This window comes from Bidens hawaiensis, unplaced genomic scaffold, assembly GCF_021521415.1.
Source record: "Bidens hawaiensis isolate Kalapana, Puna unplaced genomic scaffold, B.hawaiensis_p1.1 tig00014715_1, whole genome shotgun sequence".
NCBI classification, from domain to species: domain Eukaryota; kingdom Viridiplantae; phylum Streptophyta; class Magnoliopsida; order Asterales; family Asteraceae; genus Bidens; species Bidens hawaiensis.
The window spans coordinates 164,356-186,362 of record NW_027492289.1 but is presented as its reverse complement, the minus strand read 5'-3'; the positions used below and the strand labels follow the sequence as shown (position 1 = coordinate 186,362).

Here is a 22,007-nt window from a genome sequence, read left to right as displayed (position 1 = left end):
TAATATAATAATATGGGTTGGGTTTGGGTTGCACATTTCAAGATTTTAAAAATGGGTTAAACGGATTGTGTTCGAGTTGACCCGAACTTATGTGTGTCCAGGTTAGGGTATGGGTCAAAATCTTTGAAACGAATAATAATATGGGTTAGGTTTGAGTTGCAAATTTTAACCCGTAAATATGCCAAATTGCAACCCAATAGGATTGAGTTGACACCCCTACTTTTATGGTTCTAACAACACATCTCATTTTAATTCTCTTTTATCCAAAATCTTGAATTTCAAAATAATATCCAATTTTGAATGCTACTTGTACAAAACTTGTGTTTTAGTTGTATTTTTTTGAATTAAAGTCTTACGAACGACTAATTCAACTTGTATAACCAAAGAATTATTTTCATCTTTTGCTTGTACAAAAACAAAATTACCACAAGCTCATGCTTTACAATTGGTTAAAATATATTGATTATTAAACACCAATATTTTCATAAAAGGATGTCTACAAATTTTGCTTCATGTTTACAAATTTTAGAGTAAACTAGGCTTCTGCCGTGCGCGTTACGCCGGGGCTGTTATGTGTTTGGTAAAACACGGACGTTGTTGGCGTGAGTCAAAGTGCATTCACTCGGTATCGGCTATGTTCATTACGGTATCAAAACGAAACCCAAAAATTTGTTTAATCAAGTTAACAAATTAAAAACGAAACAAAAATACGTGTGTTACGACAGGGAATCAACATAGGTTCGTTTCGATAACAGCAAAAAAAAAAAAAAAACAACAAAATCAGTTGTAACATAAAAATTGATCTAGTTAGTAGTTATAAAATAATGTAGTCAAATTACAAAACAAGAGAACAAAGCAAAAATAATATAAATAAAAGAATACATATATAACCGATCGAGGACAATAAGAATTGAAAAAAAAAACCAAAAGTTGTATTACTTATAAACATACAAAGTTTTTCAACCAATAAAAGATAAGATAAACTAACAGGGATCCTGTTAGGGTTTTTGTGTTCAACGCACAGCGTGTATATATGGATGCGAAAGGAAAGGAGGTATGTAAATATATATCTATCTGCTGCGATGTGTAAGGTATTAAAATCACTGCGCGCATGCAGGTCCATGATCATGAAGACCTCAACGATGCAGTGGACAACGTGTGTAAGGTATTAATTAATTATTAGTATGTATATATCTATTCTTCTTCTTCTTCTTCTTCAGAAGGAATGATATATATATATATGTTTCTCGTAGGCTATCATGGCACACACTTTCCCTACTAGAGAGCAGGCTTACAGGTTTGAAGCATCTGTTAATGTTTTCTATATGAAGATATCCCATCTTCCTCAAGGCAGCCGCTCGAGCTCTTCGTTTCTCGAATTTTGCAAAAACTATAGATCAAAGTTTGACAAGTGTATGGAGAGCTATTCAAGAGTTGGTAGATACCCTATAGATGATGTCTTGTTGCGTCGTCCTGCTAAATCTTGCCCAACTCATCATTATGACCGTGTTCTCCAAAGGTATGAAAATTTCGACAGGTATGCTATCGTCGACGACTATTCAGATCATCTTTTTGCCACTGAACCTTTTGTGGAGGTACGTACCATTCGATTGTTAAGTTTAATAGCTAGGAATAATAATTAATAATAATATTATGTTCTTTTTTGTTGATTACTTTGATACATATATATGCGCGCGTGGTATATGTTTGCTTCAGAGTTCAAAAAATTGGGGTGCTACTAAGACTTCAAAATTATGGCTTGCTGCTATATCCAAGGATAGGGAGTCGTTTGAAAACGGCTTTCCTGGTATGTATGTATGTATGTATGTATGTATGTATGTATGTATGTCGAACTCATTATAAGGAGTACGTAGTAATAATCTTTAAACATTTTCTTTTTGATACAGAGACTATATATGTAAGGGCTTATAGTTCGAGGATGGATCTTTTAAGAGTTTTGATCGTTGGACCAAAAGGGACTCCATATCAGGATGGTCTATTCTTCTTTGATATGTATTTCTCTGAAACGTATCCTTGGGATGGACCTGTATGTTCTTGATCTTTCTATATTATTTTTATGGTCACTGGTGTGTTATATTATTATTATTATTATTATTATTATTATTATTATTATTATTATTATTATTATTATTATTATTATTATTTTCTTGTGTTTAAGCTTGTACGCGTTCACTGTGCTAGTTATGCTATCCATCCACATATGATGAAGTGTGGTCAATTTCACTTATGTATTTGCAGAAAACCTGTGTTTCGGAAGCAAGTATTATGGGTGCCTCTTCGGACCACTCTCCACGGCTTTCTAATCAAATTAAATGATTTCATTTTGAACGCCGAACCTTTGTTCCACGAACCTGGATTTCAAGGCTGTGCGCCTTGGTCACAGATTACTTTTCTTTGTTATACAACGAGAACATCCTGATAAAATCCCTCAAAATAATGATTCATATCATGAATAATCCACCCAATGTAAGATGATGTTGTTTCTTCTGCTATTAAGTATATACATATGTTGATCGATTAACTAACAAATTAATTAATGAGATGTTGTAGCACTTTGAGGCTTTTGTAGTTGGGCATTTTCGCAAGCGTGTGCTTGATATTCTTGGGAGGTGTAAAGATTATATCAAGGCAATGGCTGCTACTCAGAGGAGTTCCGGAATGATGTTGTTGCATACTTCCCAGACCTTGTAGATGCTTTTATCAATATTGGAGCAACTGAAGCTAACAATTTCAAGGCACCAAGCCCTGTGAGTCTATCTTTGCTGCCTGCAACTTGTGTTATTGAAATCTTTTTAGTTGATCCAAATAAACAACAATAAAAGTTAGGTTTATATTAATTTGGTATTGAATTCTGTTTCATATGCAGTCATCTTTTGAAACTCAGATTGTGGTCGTCGAACCAAAGCCTCTGAAGTTGTTTGTTAATTCAGCAACCCCAACAGCTATAATATATCACCTCTATCTATCTATCTATCTATCTATCTATCTATCTATCCTTATGCATGTGGCATTGATAATTCTATGTGTTTGTGCTAATTGTGTTTTGTGTGGACAAGGTTTAAGAGTACGAATCGTGCCTCAAGGCGTTTCCCCCTAGGTTAGATAGATAGATAGAGAGGTATTTTTTATATACCTTAAAAAAATATAAAATACTAAACATCAAACAAAAAAATTTTATAACTAAATATAACAAATAATAACATAAAACAAAACTTTACACTTCTATGTATAAATTTATAATGTTAATTTTGTAGTTTTTATGTATAAATTTATAAAATTGAGGAAAATGCATAATTTTTGTCTACTATTGAAAATTTAAAATTTTATTTATCTAATGCTTTTTAATTTATATCTTTAATATGTTGCTTATTAATGTTATACACATAAAGCTAATAAACTGTCAAAATTGTTGTACCCGTGCTGTGGTCACTTTAGCCATTTCCGTTCAAATTTTTTTTTTGATAATTTCCGTCATCATCATAGTTTCATTTTCTTGTCATTTCAGTCCAATTCACTAACTTCGTTAGTTGACTTATGTTGAGTGAGGGCCATTTCTTGTCTTTCTGTAATCACCTCTATTTATCTGTCTGCCTACATGCATGTGGCATATATCTAATGGTGTTTTGTGTGGTTAACTAGGATAGCAAACCGTATTCTTTTCAAAGAACAGAAAGAGTGTTGAACTCTCCGGTCATTTCTTCGAGACCTTGACTTTCAACAACCTCCCGTCCATGGTCCATCAGGTAGGGATCTCGAGTTTTTCAATAAATCTTATGCTATCTTCTAATCATTTTGTCTATTTTTTGCAGGGCCTTGAGCAAATAATAAAGATCCACAACTGCACTGTCCAGGTTCGTGAAGAACACAAGGTGAAGGTGGCCGATCTCAACAAGATAATTGAGGCCAAATCTCTATATTGAGAACAAGGCTAAGGAATTTGAGCGGCTAAATCGGGATCACGAAGACCTCAAGGCCACCCATGCTAAAGAGCTAAGTGACTTCAAGACTCATCTTCAGGTGTCTGCTGCTCACTCTGTCTGCCGTGCTAGGATCAAGTTGATGGAGGAGGCTAGGAAACCTAACTTTGACATTGATTCCTGGGATATTGAAGGTTTGAAGATCAGAGAAGCGGAGCTTAGGGTCGAGATAGGCTTGGATCCCAAAAAGGATCCCGCTGAGGCAACTAGGGTTGCTGAATATAAGGCCGGGTATGCTGAGGTCGAGACTGGTTATGGTGAGAAGGTGGTGCAGGCTGGGATGGATGCAGGATTTTAGAGGGGCAATGAAGGATATTGGAGATAAGGCTTGAACCCCTCCTTGTCTGATGTTTTTTTGGTTATTCGATATGGTTGAAAAACAATTTACTTTTCTATCATGTGGTGATCTTTTGAACAATTTGTCTTTATGTTTATAAGACAATGAATGGCTTAAGGTGGAGGGATTTTGAGTTTCAGGACGAAAGGAAAAACATTTTAATCTCTGATGGAATGGAGGGTTCCTGGGTTCTAGGAGGAAACCAGGAATATTACTTTTGATTAATATAATGATAACATTTCGGCTTTACACATGTCTATTTTGATTTAATATTAAAAGACTTTGATGAAAACCCATGTTGAAATCGAATTAGTGAAATTGGCTAAAAATGTAAGTTTGAAAATAACTTTTCACCAGATACTTAAACAAATAATCAAACCTGCTTAGTTAGTATTGGGTTTATATTGATGGGCACTAGGAGTCTTTGAAATTTGAAGAAGATCCATAATAACTTTTTGAGTTCATCTTAGAAGTCCTGCAACATATCTATCTACTTGTATATTAAAAGAGTGGATTTTTTTAACATCTCATATTACTTTTCACTCGGATTCTTTAATTTTTCTCAACATTTTATTTGACCATTTCCTAATTTTCCTTTTCAGAATCGTAACTTCGCTCTCTGCACAATCATAATCATAATCATAATCATAATCATCTTCAGCCCCTTCAACATTCCCTTGACAATCCATTCGATTTGAAATCGATCCCTATCTATCCTTCAGCCTCAAATGGTTTTTCTATTAGAATGGTTACTTTCATAGACATCCATTACTTGGTAGTGCATTGAAGTTGAGAAAACCTTACCGATCATACAATTAGGCTACCTTCTTTGTTTTTCATTTTTTGTGATAGGGATGTTTTTAAAGCAATCCGGAACCCTACTTCTATTTATCATTTAGGTCATGATTTTTCCATTAGTGCGTTTACCAAGTAGATGATGTCTTCTTCAAAGCGTATTATTACTTCGTCTCAAGATACAACTGCCAAGCCTTATATAGATTCTTCAATCAACATTGGTTGTTCATTTCAAATACTGGGTTATATAGATTTTAAATAACCTTATTATTAATCATTTATTTTAACTAGAACATTTATTTTTGTTCATGTTAACCTAACATTTTTATAATCTTATTTTTTTTTTGTTTTTTTATCATTCTTTAATAGTTTCACGAATAAAAATGTTTGGATATGCAATGTTAACGAGGATTTAACGGATATGATACCCTCTAACTTCGTAGCAGAGATAGAAGACAATTAGGTTTCTTTTCTTTTTTTTTTTTGGATTTATTTTCGAAGATTCATGTTTAATTTCTACTATATACGCATATGTCAGTACCTTTGTATTAACTTTTTATTTTTTTAAGGATATGACGTCCTTCAACTGCAAGAATATGATGACATCTACATTTATCAAATCTACGTTGCGAATACAACTATCTAATGTTATTAATGGTATATTTCTGTAAACTATTTTACTTTTGACCAACCTTTTTATTGCTTACAATATTATTCCATTTATTCAGTTAAAATATTATGTCTTTTATGTAGGTAAGATGTTGCTTCACATCTGAATCTTGGTTATGTGTCGTATTGAATTTATACATGGAATAGATTTTAGTTAATGTATAATACGAGCCCTAAATCTTATTTTATTTATTCAGAATTGTATAATCTATTTGAATTTTATATGAACTGAATAGTAATATTATTATTTGCAGGTCATTATATAAATGTATATCCTTTTGCAAGCGGTGATCTTTGGGATTTTATGTATATGCATATGTATGGGTCTTGCAATTAAGGTTATGATCTTCCTCCAATTTACGAACCATAAATCTTATTTTATTTATTCATAATTGTATAATCTATTTGAATTTTATGTTAATTGAATAGTAATATTATTATTTGCAGGCTGTAACATCATGAAAATTTCGGACCAAAATTGCCAAGTTTCAAAGTAAGAGGACTAAAAGAAAAATTCTGATTTCTTAGCCGATTGCGATACATGACGGTTTTAGAACCAACTCCATAGCGTATCGCGATACCGCTGTCTGACGACAAGACACGTGTCTCGTCACGTGGCGCCACGTGGTAAGCCTACTGCTTACTCATGCTACCTATGTAGCGAAACGCGATGGCTGTCCTAGGAACCATCGCGTATCGCGATGGGTCCCTGGGATCAGCCTATAAATATGGGCTCCAGCACTTTCGTTCATCACATCATTCACAGCTCTCTCTCTCTAAAAACATCCCTCTAGAAATCACCTCGTAAAACGTGCCCCGACTCATCGTAATTCGTGTCAATAAACCGACGATACCCCGAAGTACCGACGACATTATCTTGAAGTTTGTGCCACCAAGGAGACGAACCGACACCCTGCCTCGAAGTACGTGCCGACGATTCGTAAAGAACGACGTGCCTTGATTCGCGTGCCAAGGGTGTGTTGATCAAGAAGCTCAAGAAACAAAGAGTCGTTGAAGTGCTGCCAAGTAACTAGGGTTTGATAAGCAAAACAAAGGTAGGCATAATGCTCGAATAAAATAATAATAAAATTGTTTCGGTCAAAAATTAACAAAGTAATTTTGTGATCAAATTCGTATATGAGGTAGAGTGCTTGATCAAAAATATGGTGAACACAATGATTTGATTTCGAGGGAAAAATCCCTTGATCTTGAGGATCGCCGGCACAAAAAACCTCGGACGGTGAAAACTATCACCGTCTATTTAATAATAACAAAAAAGGTTGATTACAAGTGTTGGAGCTGATAATCGATCAATTGCTAAGTGTTACAATAAGTTTCAGTAGCTATGAGTGCGAGGTGTGTGTTCTAAATGACCAATTCAGCTCGTTTAAATAAATAAAAGATTACAACTGAGATTTCGAGAAATCCGGGATAAACCCTAGACTAAGTCTTCCACTATTCGTTGCTTCACATGTTCGAATTGACGGAGCCTCATAAGTAACCATTGCAAACCCACGTCTCTTAGTAACACATTAAACACGTGGTTATATCTGCAAAACAAACAGAACAATAAAGGACAGTTGGATTAGCGAAATATAATCCTCTGAATACTTGCATCGGCATGATAAGTTGAAATCCTTAAAACATGATCAATCCTGAGGATAAAAATCTGCTCCCAACAATTGCCCCCAATTTTTACAGTTATTGCGAGACAGTTGTAAAAAGTTTAAATTTTAAACTCGAAAATATCTCTGCGATTTGAAAGGACAGGCTCGCGAATTGAGGAAACCGTATAACCATTCACTTGTAGATTATAATCAGCCCATTTCGAAATCTCAAAACCACAATAATCTCTTCGTCGCTTCATAACCAGGCCAGTCTCTCTCTCTCTTCCTCTCCCATCTTTTAATTTTTTGATCCTTCACGTTTAATTCAAAATAAAAATGAGGAAGAAAACCCCTCGATCGCTCAACCCTTATACCTTTACAACCTCCGAGGATTTCATCGATCAGGGTCATATCCTTGCTACTGATGAGGATCAGTGTCTCTTTAACGATGACGACATCAAATCTCTAAAAAATTCTGGTTTGTTACCCGCTAAGGCCGTTATCAGGCCGTTATCTCGTCCAAAACCTGGCTTTGTTTTTTTTTACTATCCTTTTTCAATCGGTCTCTCCTACCCATTTTCCCCGCCCATTAAGGAATTTTTTGATATTACCGGCTTCTCCTACTCTCAGGTTATGCTAGTGGTGTAGAGAATCTTATCTACAATAGATCGTTTGAATAAAACCCACGAACCGACCATAGGTATCCCTGAGATAGCCGCAACCTATAACCTTCGCACACACGGATCTTACCGTTATTGCCTCCAATCCAAAACCAGTCGCCTCTACATTGTCCCCAAAGTGTCTGCTAATGACTACGATTGGAAGAAGAAATTCTACTTTGTACGCCGCGACTCAATTCCTGATGGAGAAAACTTGCCTGTTGAATGGGTTCATAAGGGTAGGAAATCCTTAGGATAGAATTTCTTTCTGTAAACAGTTTGTATTAACACATCTTCTCTTTTGCAGTTGTTTTGACGATTTGGTAAGGTATAGAAGTAATACGAATCAAAGACTTAAACTTCTGTTCAAAATTCCAGCAAAAGAAAGAGAATTCTTATTTGAAGGAGAAACAAGCGACACCAGCACAACTGCAGCGAGGTCTTCTGAAACTATGTCTTCTGGTAAGTATCCTAGGTATTTCATAAAACCCTTAGGATTCCGCTATCCTGAAAATAACTTGACAAATTGTTGCACATAAATGCCGTAATCAAAATCTTCCTTCAGCTTGATCGACTTGGATGACCTCATCGAGGACAAAGCCGTGGTGAAACAGGAACACTCCAAAACTCTCTCCCCAAAGCCGAGGATTCCAACCACTCGCCAGAAGAGTGCTGCCCAGAAGAAAAGGAAGGCTACTAACTCAGCCAAGACTGAATCTTTTGCTGATATGAGCAATGCCAAAGCCGGAGAGAAATTACAAGCTCTTGCCAGTCTTCTTTGAATAGTAAGTATCCTTATTTATCTTGAGAATAATAATCTGCAGAAAATTTATGTTAACCTGAGGATAACAGGGATTTGAAAATTACCAACAAAGGCTCCAAGATACTGAATTGGCTCTGAGAGAAGCTCAAAGCAAGATTGTAGATCTCCAACACGCAGCAGACACAAGGATCAAGCTTTACAGAAAGAAGGAGAAAGAAATTGTGGAGCTTAGAGCCACATTTGAGTTGGAGAAAGCTGAACTTATTGAGGATACCAAGAGGTCTGCAGCTACAAGTATTCTAGAGTCAATGCTCAAGATGTCAGGGGAGGTGCAGACAAATGGCTATGTGATGGATACCTAGAATTCTGAAGCTTGGGCAAAGAAGCTGAAGAAGTTGAAGGGTGAAGAGGCCGAAGAGGTCGAGGCTGCAGGTACTTCTGAGGTGATAAAGGAGACAGGTTTTGATGAGGTGGCGGAAGTGGAAACGAAGGCGGGTGACGAGGGTGACGATGACAAGGCTTGATCCCGGTTTTTAGGTTGTTTGATGTGTTTATGTTGGTTATTTGTTTGAACAATTTCTATTTTGGTTGTGTATGAACAATTTATTATGCTTAGGATACCGGTTTGGGTGAAGGGATCCTTGTTCAGGACGAAGCCCAAACTATCTTTTATTTCATGTTTTGAACAATAAGATGGTTTAGGTGGATGGGCTCTGTTTTGAGTGAAACCTGAATCATCTTATCCTGCACTTTAATATTAGTATAACAACTTTTTATGATTTATCTTGGTATTTTATCCCTGTTTTTGTTATTAAATCCTTAGAATGAAATTGATTTTATTAGGATTTAAAAATTTAAATGAAGTTCCTTAATAAAAGTTTAAGTTTCAATTCAATAAACCAACACCAAGTCATAAACTTCATCTTATAAATAAGACAAATAATATGAAATATAGAATATTCACAAATAGGAAATCATATCAGAATCATATAGCAACTAACTCTGAAAATGCCTAGACCATTTTATCCTTGTAATAAGATCATTTTTCATAATGTTCCTTCGAGTCTGGGGATATACTGACAGATCTGCAATGTTAAAATTATCCTAAACCAAATAAACTGGCAACAAGGCCTAAATAAACTGGCGACAAGGCCTAAATAAACTGGGGACAAGACCCTTAGAAGAGGTGAAAACCCCTTAAACCTTAGGAATCGCCTACCATTAACTTGGGATTCAAACCAATAGCCGAGGATAACGAGGTAACAAGTCACTATATTTCATGTGTTGGCCCCGCCTCTCGAACTACGGCTGAATAAACGTGCGCTACAGGCGATCTTAAGAAGAGGTGAAAACTCCTTAAACCTTAGAAGGCATTAAATAATACCTTAACTGGCGACAAGGCCCAAATAAACTGGCGACAAGGCACAAATAAACTTCATTCCATGTGGGAATACTACATATCTTCAGGCTACAAAAAAGTCAAATCTAGGTGAGGGATGGGTGTTAGCCTTGCTAACACCACTCCGATGCCTAAGTCAGTATCATGATAATAGAATAACAATATTTAATATGAATAAAAATATAAATTCGAATACATACCTTAGTTGTTTAATATCACTGTTAAATTTCTCAGGATATCAATTATCCTCGGTATAGCAGTCTTACATAAAATATTTTTTGAGATGGATAGCATTCCAAGCTCTTGGTAACAAGTCACCATCCAAAGTAGACAATCTGTATGCCCCCTTTCCTGCTTCTGACTCAATCAAGTAAGGACCTTCCCACTTTGGTGCAAGCTTTCCATCCGCAGGATTTGTAGTATTCTAAAAAGCTTTTCGGAGAACTAAATATCCTTCTTGAAATCTAGGAATCCTGATATTCTTGTTGTAGTACTTTGCTATCTTCTGCTGATAAGATGCCATTCTGATCTATGCTAAATCCCCGAGTTCTTCTACTGCATCCAGATCTTCAAGTAGACTTTGAATATTATCCTCGGGATTCTGATGACTGACTCTAGCTGTAGGGATAACCATCTCTGTAGGGATAACTGCTTCAGCTCCAAATACCAATGAGAAAGGAGTCTGACCAGTAGCATTCTTTGAAGTGGTCCTATCTGCCCAAAGAACAAAAGGTAGTTCCTCGGCCCACTTTCCTTTCTTAGATCCCAACTTTTTCTTCAGGTTATTGATAATGATTTTGTTGCTTTATTCGGCCTAACCATTAGCCTGAGGATGGACATGTGTTGAAGTGATCATCTTGATTCCCCAACTAACATAGAAGTTAGTTGTTCTCTTGCCAATGATCTGTGAGCCATTGTCACACACTATCTCTGCTAGAATTCCAAATCTTGTCAGGATATTGTGCTTGATGAATGAGATAACCTCTTTCTCTCTGACTTGAACAAAAGCTTCTTCTTTAATCCACTTAGAGAAATAATCAGTCATAGCCAGCATAAAGACTTTTCCTCCTGGAGCTCTGGGTAGCTTTCCAACAATATCCATTCCCCACTTCGTGAAAGGCCAAGAGGATATAATTTGATACAAAGGTTCTGCTGGCTGGTGCAAAATGTTGCTATGTCTTTGGCATGCATCACATTTATGAGAATAATTCATAGCATCCCTCTTCATCGTTGGCCAAAAGTATCCTGTCCTCAGGATTTTGGAGAATAGTGCTCTACCCCAAGTGTGATTTCCACAATCTCTTCATGGATATCCTGAAGAACTTCTTGAGCTTCTAACTTCTCCAAGCACCTAAGATATGGTCTTGCAAGAGATTTCCTGTATAATATATCATTCATTATAGTATATGGGACTACCTTTGTGCGAAAAGCTCTTGGGTTTTCATCCTTGGGGATAACTCCATCCTGAATATTTCCTGATCGGGATAATCCAAGAATTTTCATTATCCTCAGGATTCTTGACTCCCATATCTTCATCATCGTCTGATATTTCATTGACACCTTGCTCTCCTATTGCTGGGCTCAGGATATGTATGATAGGAATCTTGACACCTTCCGGTATCCTGAAGGATGAAGCTAAATATGCTAGGGCATCTGCTTCAACATTCTCTTCTCTAGGTACCTGTCAAATATCAAACATTTCGAAACACTTTGCTAGTTTTTTGACTAGCTCTAAATATTTCATTAGTTTTTCTCCTCTAACAGCATATGAACCATTAAAATGATTAGTTAATAATAATGAATCAACATGTACTTGAATAAACCTGATTTTCATGTCGATTGCTAATTGTTATCCTGCTATCAAAGCTTCATATTCCGCCTCATTATTTGTGGCTTGAAATCCGTAGGATATGGATTGAGGTATAATGTCCCCCTATGGCGATTTCAGCAGGATCCCGAGACCTGTTCCTCTAACATTTGAAGCACCATCAGTGTATAGAGTCCACTTATCTTTGGTTTCCTCAAGTTGTTGGACTTCCAAGTCTGCCTCTTCTTTAAGTTCACTGGTGAAATCAGCCACAAAGACTGCTAATGCTTGGGATTTGATGGCAATACCTAGGTTCATATGCTATATCATATGCACTCAGCTTCACAGCCCATTTGCCATCCTACCTGATATTTCTGGTTTTCTCAAAACAGACTTAATAGGGTAATTAGTTTTAACACATATAGGGTGAGTTTCAAAATAGTGTCTAAGTTTAGTAGATGCCATAATAAGTGCTAAAATTAATTTCTCAAGATAAGAATACCTGGTTTCAGCATCCAAAAGACTTTTACATAATAGATGGGATGCTGTTGACCTTCGTGATCTTTGGCTAAAACTGCACTTACAACATTATTTGATACAACTAGATATAGGGATAGAGGTTCACCTTCCTCGGGTTTTAATAGCAGAGGAGCAGAAGAAAGATAAGCTTTCAAGGATATTAAATCTTCCTCATGCTTACTGGTCCACTCGAACTTCTTATTTTTCCTCAGGATATCATAAAATTCTTTGCACTTTTCTGAGGATCTGGATATGAATCTGTTGAGCGCTGCTATCCTGCCAGTTAGCCTTTGAACATCCTTGACTAATGCTGGGATTTCAGATTCAGGATAGCTTGTATCTGCTCTAGACTCGCCTCAATCCCCCTTTTGGTGACCATGTATCCCAAGAATTTCCAGCCTTCACTCCAAAATGGCACTTTGATGGATTCAGCTTCATGTTATATTTGTCGAGGATATCAAATGCAGTCTTGAGATCCTGGAGGTGATCCTCAGCTTTCTTGGACTTCACCACCATATCATCAATATAAACTTCCATCGTGTCCCCAATTGTTCTTTGAACATCATGTTAACTAACCTCTGATAGGTTGCACCTGCATTTCTAAGTCCAAAGGGCATAGCAATATAACAATAAATACATGTGGGAGTCATGAAGGCTGTATCTTCTTGATCTGAAGGTTCCATTTGGATTTGCTGGAATCCTGAGGATGCGTCCATAAATGTCAGCATTTCGTGGCCAGATGTAGCGTCTACCATTGAATCTATGTGAGGTGGAGGGAATTGATCCTTAGGGCAGGCTTTATTCAAGTATGTGAAATCTACACAAACTCTCCATTTGCCATTCTTTTTCAGTACAACCATCACATTTGCTAACCATCGGGGATATTGAACTTCCCTAATCATATTTGCTTTCAAGAGTCTTTCAACTTCTTCTTGGATGATTATGTTTCTCTCAGGTGCAAATTTTCTTCTTTTTTGATGGATTGGTCTGAAAGAATTAACAATTCCAAGTTTATGTGTTATAATATCTTTGGAAATATCTGTCATATCTTCATGTTTCCATGCAAATGTTGACAGTCTTGTCTTGAGGAAATCGAGCAACTCTGACTCAATATCGTCAGGAATGCTCGTTCCTATCAGTACTTTGACTTCAGGATCCTCGAAATAAGGGAGTATTTCTCTAATTTCTTGTTCCCTGGCCTCCAGTACGTCACATGCTGGCTTCTGTAATTGCTACGCTTGCTGGGATTTGGCAGTACACTTCATAGAAGAGGTGTAGCAATTCTTTGCATCTTGTTGATCACTGATGATTTTGATAACTCCCCACGGACTTGGGAGCTTCACACATTGGTGATAAGTTGAGGGGACTACTTCCATGTCGTGTATCTAGGGTCTGCCTAATATGATATTGCAACAAGACAAACAGTCAATAACACAAATTTTTGCATTTTGTTTACCCCTTCAACATATACTAGGAGCTTTATATCCACAATAGTGTTCTTAGTCTCTCCACTGTATCCAACCAATACTGAGGACCTGGGGATAATCTCATCCTCAGGAATATTCATCTTTTTCAGCACATCTAGTTGGATAATGTTGACAGAGCTTCCACCATCAATGAGGATGTAGGTTCCGAGCCGGGTCACACAGGAATATCTCGTAACACGAGGGTGCAGAATCCCCACGTAATACGATACGAGCGTAAGATAGATAATACGTTGAACCAATAAAACAAACACACGGCACAATGCTAATAAACTCGATTGTATTGCAACATTTCAACACGTGATATCGATAATCACTAACACACGTTCGGAAAAAAAACTTGTTTCAATAAGCTGAAGTAGAGGTATAAATAGACCTCGACAACTTCGCCTAACATACTAGGCGAAGTTGTCATAACTTCGCTTATCCTCCAAGTTCGCCTACATCACAGGCGAACTTATGCAAAACAATATTCAAAACCAAAACAAACAATCTAAAACGATTACAGACACATACAAAACACAAGATACTGAACTACTGACATTATGCACCAACAGACTCCCCCTTGGCAGTAGCTTCATATCTCTATCTTCATTCTTGTGTCTAGTAATCCCAAAAATCTCGTGTCACCCGTCTTCAAGCATGAACGCCCTGTCTTACACAGACAGAGACCACCCTCTGGTACTTCTTGGATTCATCCTTCCACGCAGGAATGTAGAATATCTTCTTATCGTTTAGTACCTGCAAATCAGCTTGAGACAAATTTACCAAGTGCATGGGATCATACACTCTCAGAATCTCCTGTTCGTCCTCATCTTCCATAATAGCTTCAGCTGATTGACTATCAATGTACCACCACTTGAGACTCTTTAAAACATCCTTGGGCATTATCTTCATCGGCACTTCTTTCAAACACCGAATCGGCTTATATTTCATCACAATCCAAGGTTTGCCATCAGCTCGCATGCCCCTTCCCTTATCTTCAACTAACTTCCCTTTCTGAGGCTTTAACAACTCAAACTTCTTCTCTTTCACGCTTTCTTTCCACACGATCTTCCCAATTATTCTAGCCATATTGTCATCACTCCTATTAATCAATCCCAATTTAGCCAAATCCTTCACCTCACACTCAGGCAAGGTATTGAGTGATCTCAAAGTCCTCTTAAAATACTGAATCCCATCAAAGCGTTTAATAACGAATAACTTTAACTGCTCATCATACAACCAGCAAGTAATACCTTTCTTCGACTCAGCATACCCCTTGATATTGTAACTCTTTTTGAACATTGTTGGAACCGCTGGCTTCTTTTTCTTAACAAACCACTAATCATAGCCTTCTTTCCATCTCGGCTGTTCTTCCCACTCAGACTCATCTGACACATCCATATCTAGACTCACATTCACCTTGTCAATATCTGGAATATCATGTTCTACACTATCATCCACAATCTCACCTTCTTCTATCTCACTATCAATCACAATCTGTTCTTCTATCTTTTCAATCTCATCAACAGTTAACACATCATCTGTTAAATCATCATCATCAACCAACATTTCCTCATCATCAACAACGACATTCTCACCACCTGATCCACCTGATGTACCAGTTAACTCCCCCTGAGATGTGGAAGTCCCAAGAGTTTGTTCAGTTCTTGGAAACTCACCACCTGCACCTTTCGATGCATTGGGATCATCGTCTCTATCTTGTCTCTTCTTGGTTCTCAACTCGTCGCCCTTGCAGCTCGTCTCCCCCTGAGATGCTAAGAACTCTTTAAGGGCATCAAATAATTTATCGTGTTCAACAAGGAGGGATGACTATAACTGGTTCTCTGCCACAAGTCTCTGGATGGCATGAGTTTGGATGAGATTAATTCTTGATTGTTCAGCAACCACCCGTTCAAGAGCTGTTATCCTCTCGGTATCTAATAAAGTAGCATCAAAATCAAACCTTATGTGAGAAATGTCTTGAGCATACGGTGGAGGAATGCCCAAGCTAGCTGGAATATCAGAAGTAGTCTGAAAAGTAACTGCGGGTGGTATTGAAACAGGCATCCCCGCAGTAGCAACCAACATTGACTCAACAAATCTTGCAACAACCTCCGATGAAGTGACAGTAGAAGGTGGCAAGGAGACTATCTCCGGTGCTGTAAATTGAAACGTGGTCGGAGGAACACCAAAGGATGACGATGTGGTCACCACGGGAACACTTGAGGTAATCGGTACTGTCATAGTCATAGAAGCAGGATCCATAGTCATACCAAATAACGAGGGTGGAGAGAAACGAACCACCCTTGAGCTTTCACCAACTCCTGAACTTTCACCAGCTCTGACCTTCTTCGATATTCGTACCAACTTGTCTAACTCCTCCTCATAGTCAGATTCACTGTCATCTGAGTCTTTCTTTCTCTTGCCATGTATTCTTTCTTGTCTGACCAGAATCTGTTGTGCTTCAGCAATATCATCAGTGGAGGAGTCAGAGTCGGTTCTCTCAGAATCCGCCACAGACGTAGCGACCATAGAAATATTCACACCAGATGCCTCAGCTACTGGGGCTCGAACCTCAGCAGCTGGATCAATTTGTTCCATGTCAAAGAACCCTTGTCCTCCAAAGGCGACTTCAAGATCGACCTGTTCTACCGGAGCTGCAACAGGATCAGCAGGGAGTGCTTGCTGTACCACAGGTGGTGGTTGAACCACAGGAGGTGGTTGAGGAACATTAGCCTGTTGCGGTGCTGGGTCACGAAATTCATCTCCTGGAGGAGCAATATAAGCAGGATTCACCAAATAACCAAACAAAGCAGTGTGCCGCGGACGAAGTTCTGGTTTGCTACGAGCACTTGATGACCTATATTGCGCAAAAATTCTCTTACTTACAATTTCAACATAACCGATAGGACGTCGTTGAGGCAGCGTAGGGGCTACGTGATTCAGAATCATCTGTAGGAATCTCGGGTACATCAAAAATCTTTCCCTGGCGACCGCGCGTCTCTGACGATCAATTTCATAAAACATCATCTGACAAAAGCTATAGGGCTTGTTGTAAGTCAGGGCAGTCATTGCAGATTGCATCGTTGCCCGCATACCATCTGTACCAACTTTACGACCCGACATGCACACTATCATCACGTGCATCAGAAACCGCCACTGATCTAATAAAAATCCCTTTCTCCGTTGAGTGTCACCTAACGGACCCGAATAACCCATACGCATAAACGCACCATCTCTGAATGGAGCCGGAAAATCTGTTGGATCATCTATAGTTTCAGCCCCGAACTGTAAAGTGACCCTTATTTGATCTGCCGAGAACTGTACCATCTGATTGTTCACTGTAGCGCGCATAACCGGAGGATCAACTCTACAGTCATATTCTACCGTTCGCCAAAAGTCTTCGATATTTGGTAGTGAAATGGGGAGAGTAGTCGTGATGGCGTGAAAAATACGTGAGCGAACGAGGAATGAAATGATCTCACGATAATCGTCTATACCACTAGCATCCGGATCCAAAGTGATATACATGTTGTGACCCAGAAAGAACCGTCGGTTGTTGTCACCACCTTCGTCACCACCAGCACCACCAGCCCCTGCCACAGCAGCCATATCTGCACAACAAACGGTCTAAGCTTGAACATTGACGTAGCAGATAATAACTTCGCCAGTTACTATGAGCGAAATTATGATATCTTTTACGTTTAACTTCGCAGAACCCAATTTCGCTTGAGTAAACAGATGAGAACACTTAAATATTATAATCTTGAGCAGGCGAAGTTAAACATATGGCGAAGTTGAGTACAACTTCGCCTAAACTCTAACTTCGCCTGAGAACAAACCAGAACACTTAAGTAAAATAAGCCTGAGCAGGCGAAGATAAACATATGGCGAAGTTGAGTACAACTTCGCCTAAACCCTAACTTCGCCTGAATCTGAAACGGCGTAGCACTTGATCCTTTCATGGTTTTGTTTGGTAGTTTTTTTCAGAATGAAAACATGAAAAGATTGTTCAATTGAGATCTCGAAGACCAAATGAGTTACAAACACAGTAAAAACAGATAGTTTATCGAGTGTTTAAAGGGTTGCACAAACTATGTCACAAATCGGATCAGCAAGGCTTCTGATTATCACCATTAATATAAATTACATGTTAAACCGATCCTACACACCTTTATCACGGACAAGAAACAGATAATAATGAGGTTCGATTCAAGGTATAAGTTTGTCGAGGGTTAGAAGTGTGTGGGTTTAAGTTCGCCGAGGAATAAGAGTTTGGAAAATATATGACCAAGACCAGCCTTTTCACCTTATATAGTTTTGAAAATCCATGGGTGAAGTTAAGGTTAACTTCACCCCTTTGACAACTTCGCCCCTAAGTCAAACAGCTGGTCAACTTCGCTGTAGTTATAACCGCCTGATCCAACTTCGCTTTAAGTGAGATTAAAGAAAAAGGAATCAAAACTAGTAACCAAGAGTTTATTAAAACGTACCAAGGTATAAAACATAAATCAAAGTAAAGATAATTAATTAAACGGGATCAAATTTCAGTCTTGACGAGAACCCGCATGTTTTAGAAAAGATCCGAACAGGAATCATACTAATTAAGTGGCTGTCACATAGATCCATGTTCAGCGGTATTATGACATAAAGAAACAGGTTGTAAGCAGGTATAAAACTTAGTATGGTTTTCATCGCTTCAGTGATACGGATAAGGTTCAATTAAGCTCAAACTTTAGATGGACATCACATGAGAGATTGTGATGCCTCCTATCTATTCTCAAAGCGTATTTGGCTTTCCCCATGTCACCCCGAGTTGACTTCGACCCGTAGTGTCTGATTAGTCAATGTGCATACACCTATCTTTGGAGTCTTCTTCCCGTTCACTCTCATGCTTGAAATATTCTTTCTTGCCTCTTTCTTGATATTTGACACAACATAAGCTTCAGAAAGCTTAACAATATACACGTTTTTTTTTTTTTTAATAAAGACATTAATACAGCTTCAAATTGTAGACAACCGCAAGTCCCGAATCTGGATCACTGCAGGTACTTGACGCTATCTTCTCGGGAATCAGAACACTCACGGGCTCGTGTATGACTGGGTAATCACTTTTCTGCCTATCATTCGGAAAGATGTAAATGGAAACATGCACAACTCAGAATGATTCTCCACATTAAATCGAGGAGATTTAATTTGTATCACTTCTACTTTTACGCACCATAGAAAGCTACCATAACATACAATGACTGTTCTTGAGTCTTTTAGGCCTAATAACTTCACCAGTTAAGCACACAAAAACAGTTTTCTATCACTTTCCAAGGTTGGATCAATTTTCTTTTAAACATTGTATTGAAACTTCTTTCGAAGTTATAGACTTGAAAATTATATCATCTCCAAAAAAAAAATTTAAATTCTATCGCCCCGATCAAGTCAAAGTCTTTAGGTAAACGGCTATCCTGAAGATCCAATGGATCAGGTGGACCGACCACATACGAGTATGTGTCCTTCTAACTAAGTATGAACGACTATTTTTCAGCGAAAGAATAGAAACCCATCATAAACCGCCCCGGTCACTTTCAGTCATCTGGTTAATGGCTATCCTCATAATCTACTAGTAGAAGTAAGGACCAAACATATCCGAAGATGTGTCCTTCAAACTTAAGCAACCGACATAATTTTAAGCGATAGTGATGTTTTTTTTAATAAAACGGAAAACAAGGTTACTCGGGATTGATCATCCCATTAAGCTCAACAAGATTTTGAAAACGGGATCGATCAAACGCTTTAGTAAAAAGGTCGGCAAAATTATCCAAAGAATCAACCTTTTCAAGCACAATTAATTTCTTCTCAGCACAATCCCGTATAAAGTGATGACGAATGTCAATATATTTAGTTTTGCTGTGTTTGACGGGATTGTTAGTTACTGAGATTGCAGCAGTGTTATCAATGCAAATAGGAGTTTGAGTGAAATTCAGACCATAATCAAGCAATTGCTGTTGTATCCATAGAACCTGGGAGCATCAGTTTGATGCTGCCATGTACTCTTCTTCGCAGGTTGAAATGGCTACTGAGGTCTGCTTCTTGCACTGCCACGAAACCAATCTTCCTCCGAGAAACTGACACCCACCCGTTGTTGACTTCCTGTTCTGATTGCAACCTCCATAGTCAGAATCTGTGTAAGCTACCAAATCTAGTTCTCCCCATTTCGTGTACCACAATCCCAACTTAGGCTTGCCTTTGAGATACCGCAAGATTCTCTTCACTCCCTTCATGTGAGATTCCTTCGGGCTTGCCTGAAAACGAGCACAAAGACAAACTGCAAACATAATGTCATGTCTAGATGCAGTTAGATACATTAAAGAACCTATGATTGCTCGATATTGGGTGGGATCAACGTCTCCATCACTGTCAGAATCAGCACCCAGTTTGTGGTTGACGCAAACTGGAGTGTCAAATGGGGTGCTATCGTCCATCTTGAAGCGTTTGAGCACATCATAGACATATTTTGTTTGATGAATAAACATCCCATCTTTCTTCTGATCTACCTGCAATCCCAAAAAGAAAGTTAATTCGCCCATGGTGCTCATTTCAAACCTCTTCTTCATGACTGCTTCAAATTCCTGACACATGGTGACTTTTGATGCAGCAAAAATGATGTCGTCCACATAAACTTGAACGAGTAGAAAATCTCCCCCTTTTCTCTTGATAAACAACGTGCTATCGATCTTTCCTCTTTCGAACCCATTCTCAAGCAAGTAATCGGACAAGGTTGCGTACCAGGCACGAGGGGCCTGATGTAGCCCATATAAGGCTTTACTCAGTTTGTACACATGATCAGGAAAATCTGGGTCAGGGAAACCCGGAGGTTGTTCAACATACACCACCTCATCGACTTTACCATTAAGAAAGGCATTTTTCACATCTAATTGGAACACTTTTATCTCTTTGTGTGCAGCAAATGCCAAAAATAGTCGAATTGCCTCCAATCTTGCCACAGGAGCAAACACTTCGTTGTAATCGATTCCTTCTTGCTGATTAAACCCTTTTACTACCAGTCTTGCCTTGTTCCGTATGATTATCCCTTTCTCATCTTTTACATTTAAAAACCCACTTTGTACCGATGGCATTTACGTTCTATGGTTTTTCAAGTAATTTCCATACTTCCATCTTCTCAAACTGTGCTAATTCTTCTTGCATGGCTTCAACCCACGAGCTATCCTTTAGAGCCAGTTGATAATTCTTCGGTTCAATCTGGCTGATGAAGCAGGTGTACAAGCATTCATTTATGATACCCGTGTCTTTAATGCTTGCGTAAACACATGTGTGTTCATCCAAACTTCTTCTTGTTTGAACACTGTCAGACAGATTACCTATCACGTTCTCCAAAGGGTGATTTTTGTGAATTCCAGTAGTCTGAACCGGACCGACTTCCAGATTGTTTTCTAAATTTGAAGAGAGTTCATCAGTGTGTGATTGATGTTGAGAGTGAAATGGATTGTAGAATTCTTCTTCAGTGGAGGAAGCAGGAGTATCAACGGCACTTGACGAGGTTGTTTGACATTCATCGTATTGCGGACGTTGCACAATATTTTCCTCCTCGTCATACAGAATCTGTGAAGCAATTTTCTCCTCAACTTCTGCAAGATCCAAGTAGGGCACATTAAAATATTTGAATAGTTTATCATAGTCGAAAGCTTCAGCAGGTCCCGTGCTAGGCCCTGGTGATTTGTAACTCGTTATGTCAGTGTTACAGACCACCTCAACCTTGCTGTTCGATAAATTAAAGACTCTTCTGTTGGGAGTCCCAACAACATATCCGACTAAAATACCTTCGTCGGCTTTCTCACCAAATTTCGAGTTTGTCTTTAATATTGAACATGGGGACTCGAAAGGTTCGAGACCATTCAGGTTTGGCTTTCTACCATGCATAAGCTCATAACAAGTTTTATTTAATCTTTTAACAGTTAAAACACGATTAAGGA

General features: G+C 38.2%; 1 protein-coding gene across 1 annotated transcript; it reads left to right on the top strand.

Annotated features, from left to right (window-relative positions):
* The first annotated feature begins 1,126 nt into the window (after positions 1-1,126).
* LOC143547375 (putative ubiquitin-conjugating enzyme E2 39) lies at positions 1,127-2,650 on the top strand. The gene is made up of 6 exons (XM_077038818.1): positions 1,127-1,165; positions 1,254-1,595; positions 1,717-1,807; positions 1,908-2,047; positions 2,180-2,487; positions 2,572-2,650. Exons 2-5 carry the CDS (start codon positions 1,260-1,262, stop codon positions 2,438-2,440), a joined length of 828 nt encoding a protein of 275 aa, XP_076894933.1. The 5' UTR covers positions 1,127-1,165; positions 1,254-1,259; the 3' UTR covers positions 2,441-2,487; positions 2,572-2,650.
* The last annotated feature ends 19,357 nt before the right edge of the window (positions 2,651-22,007 follow it).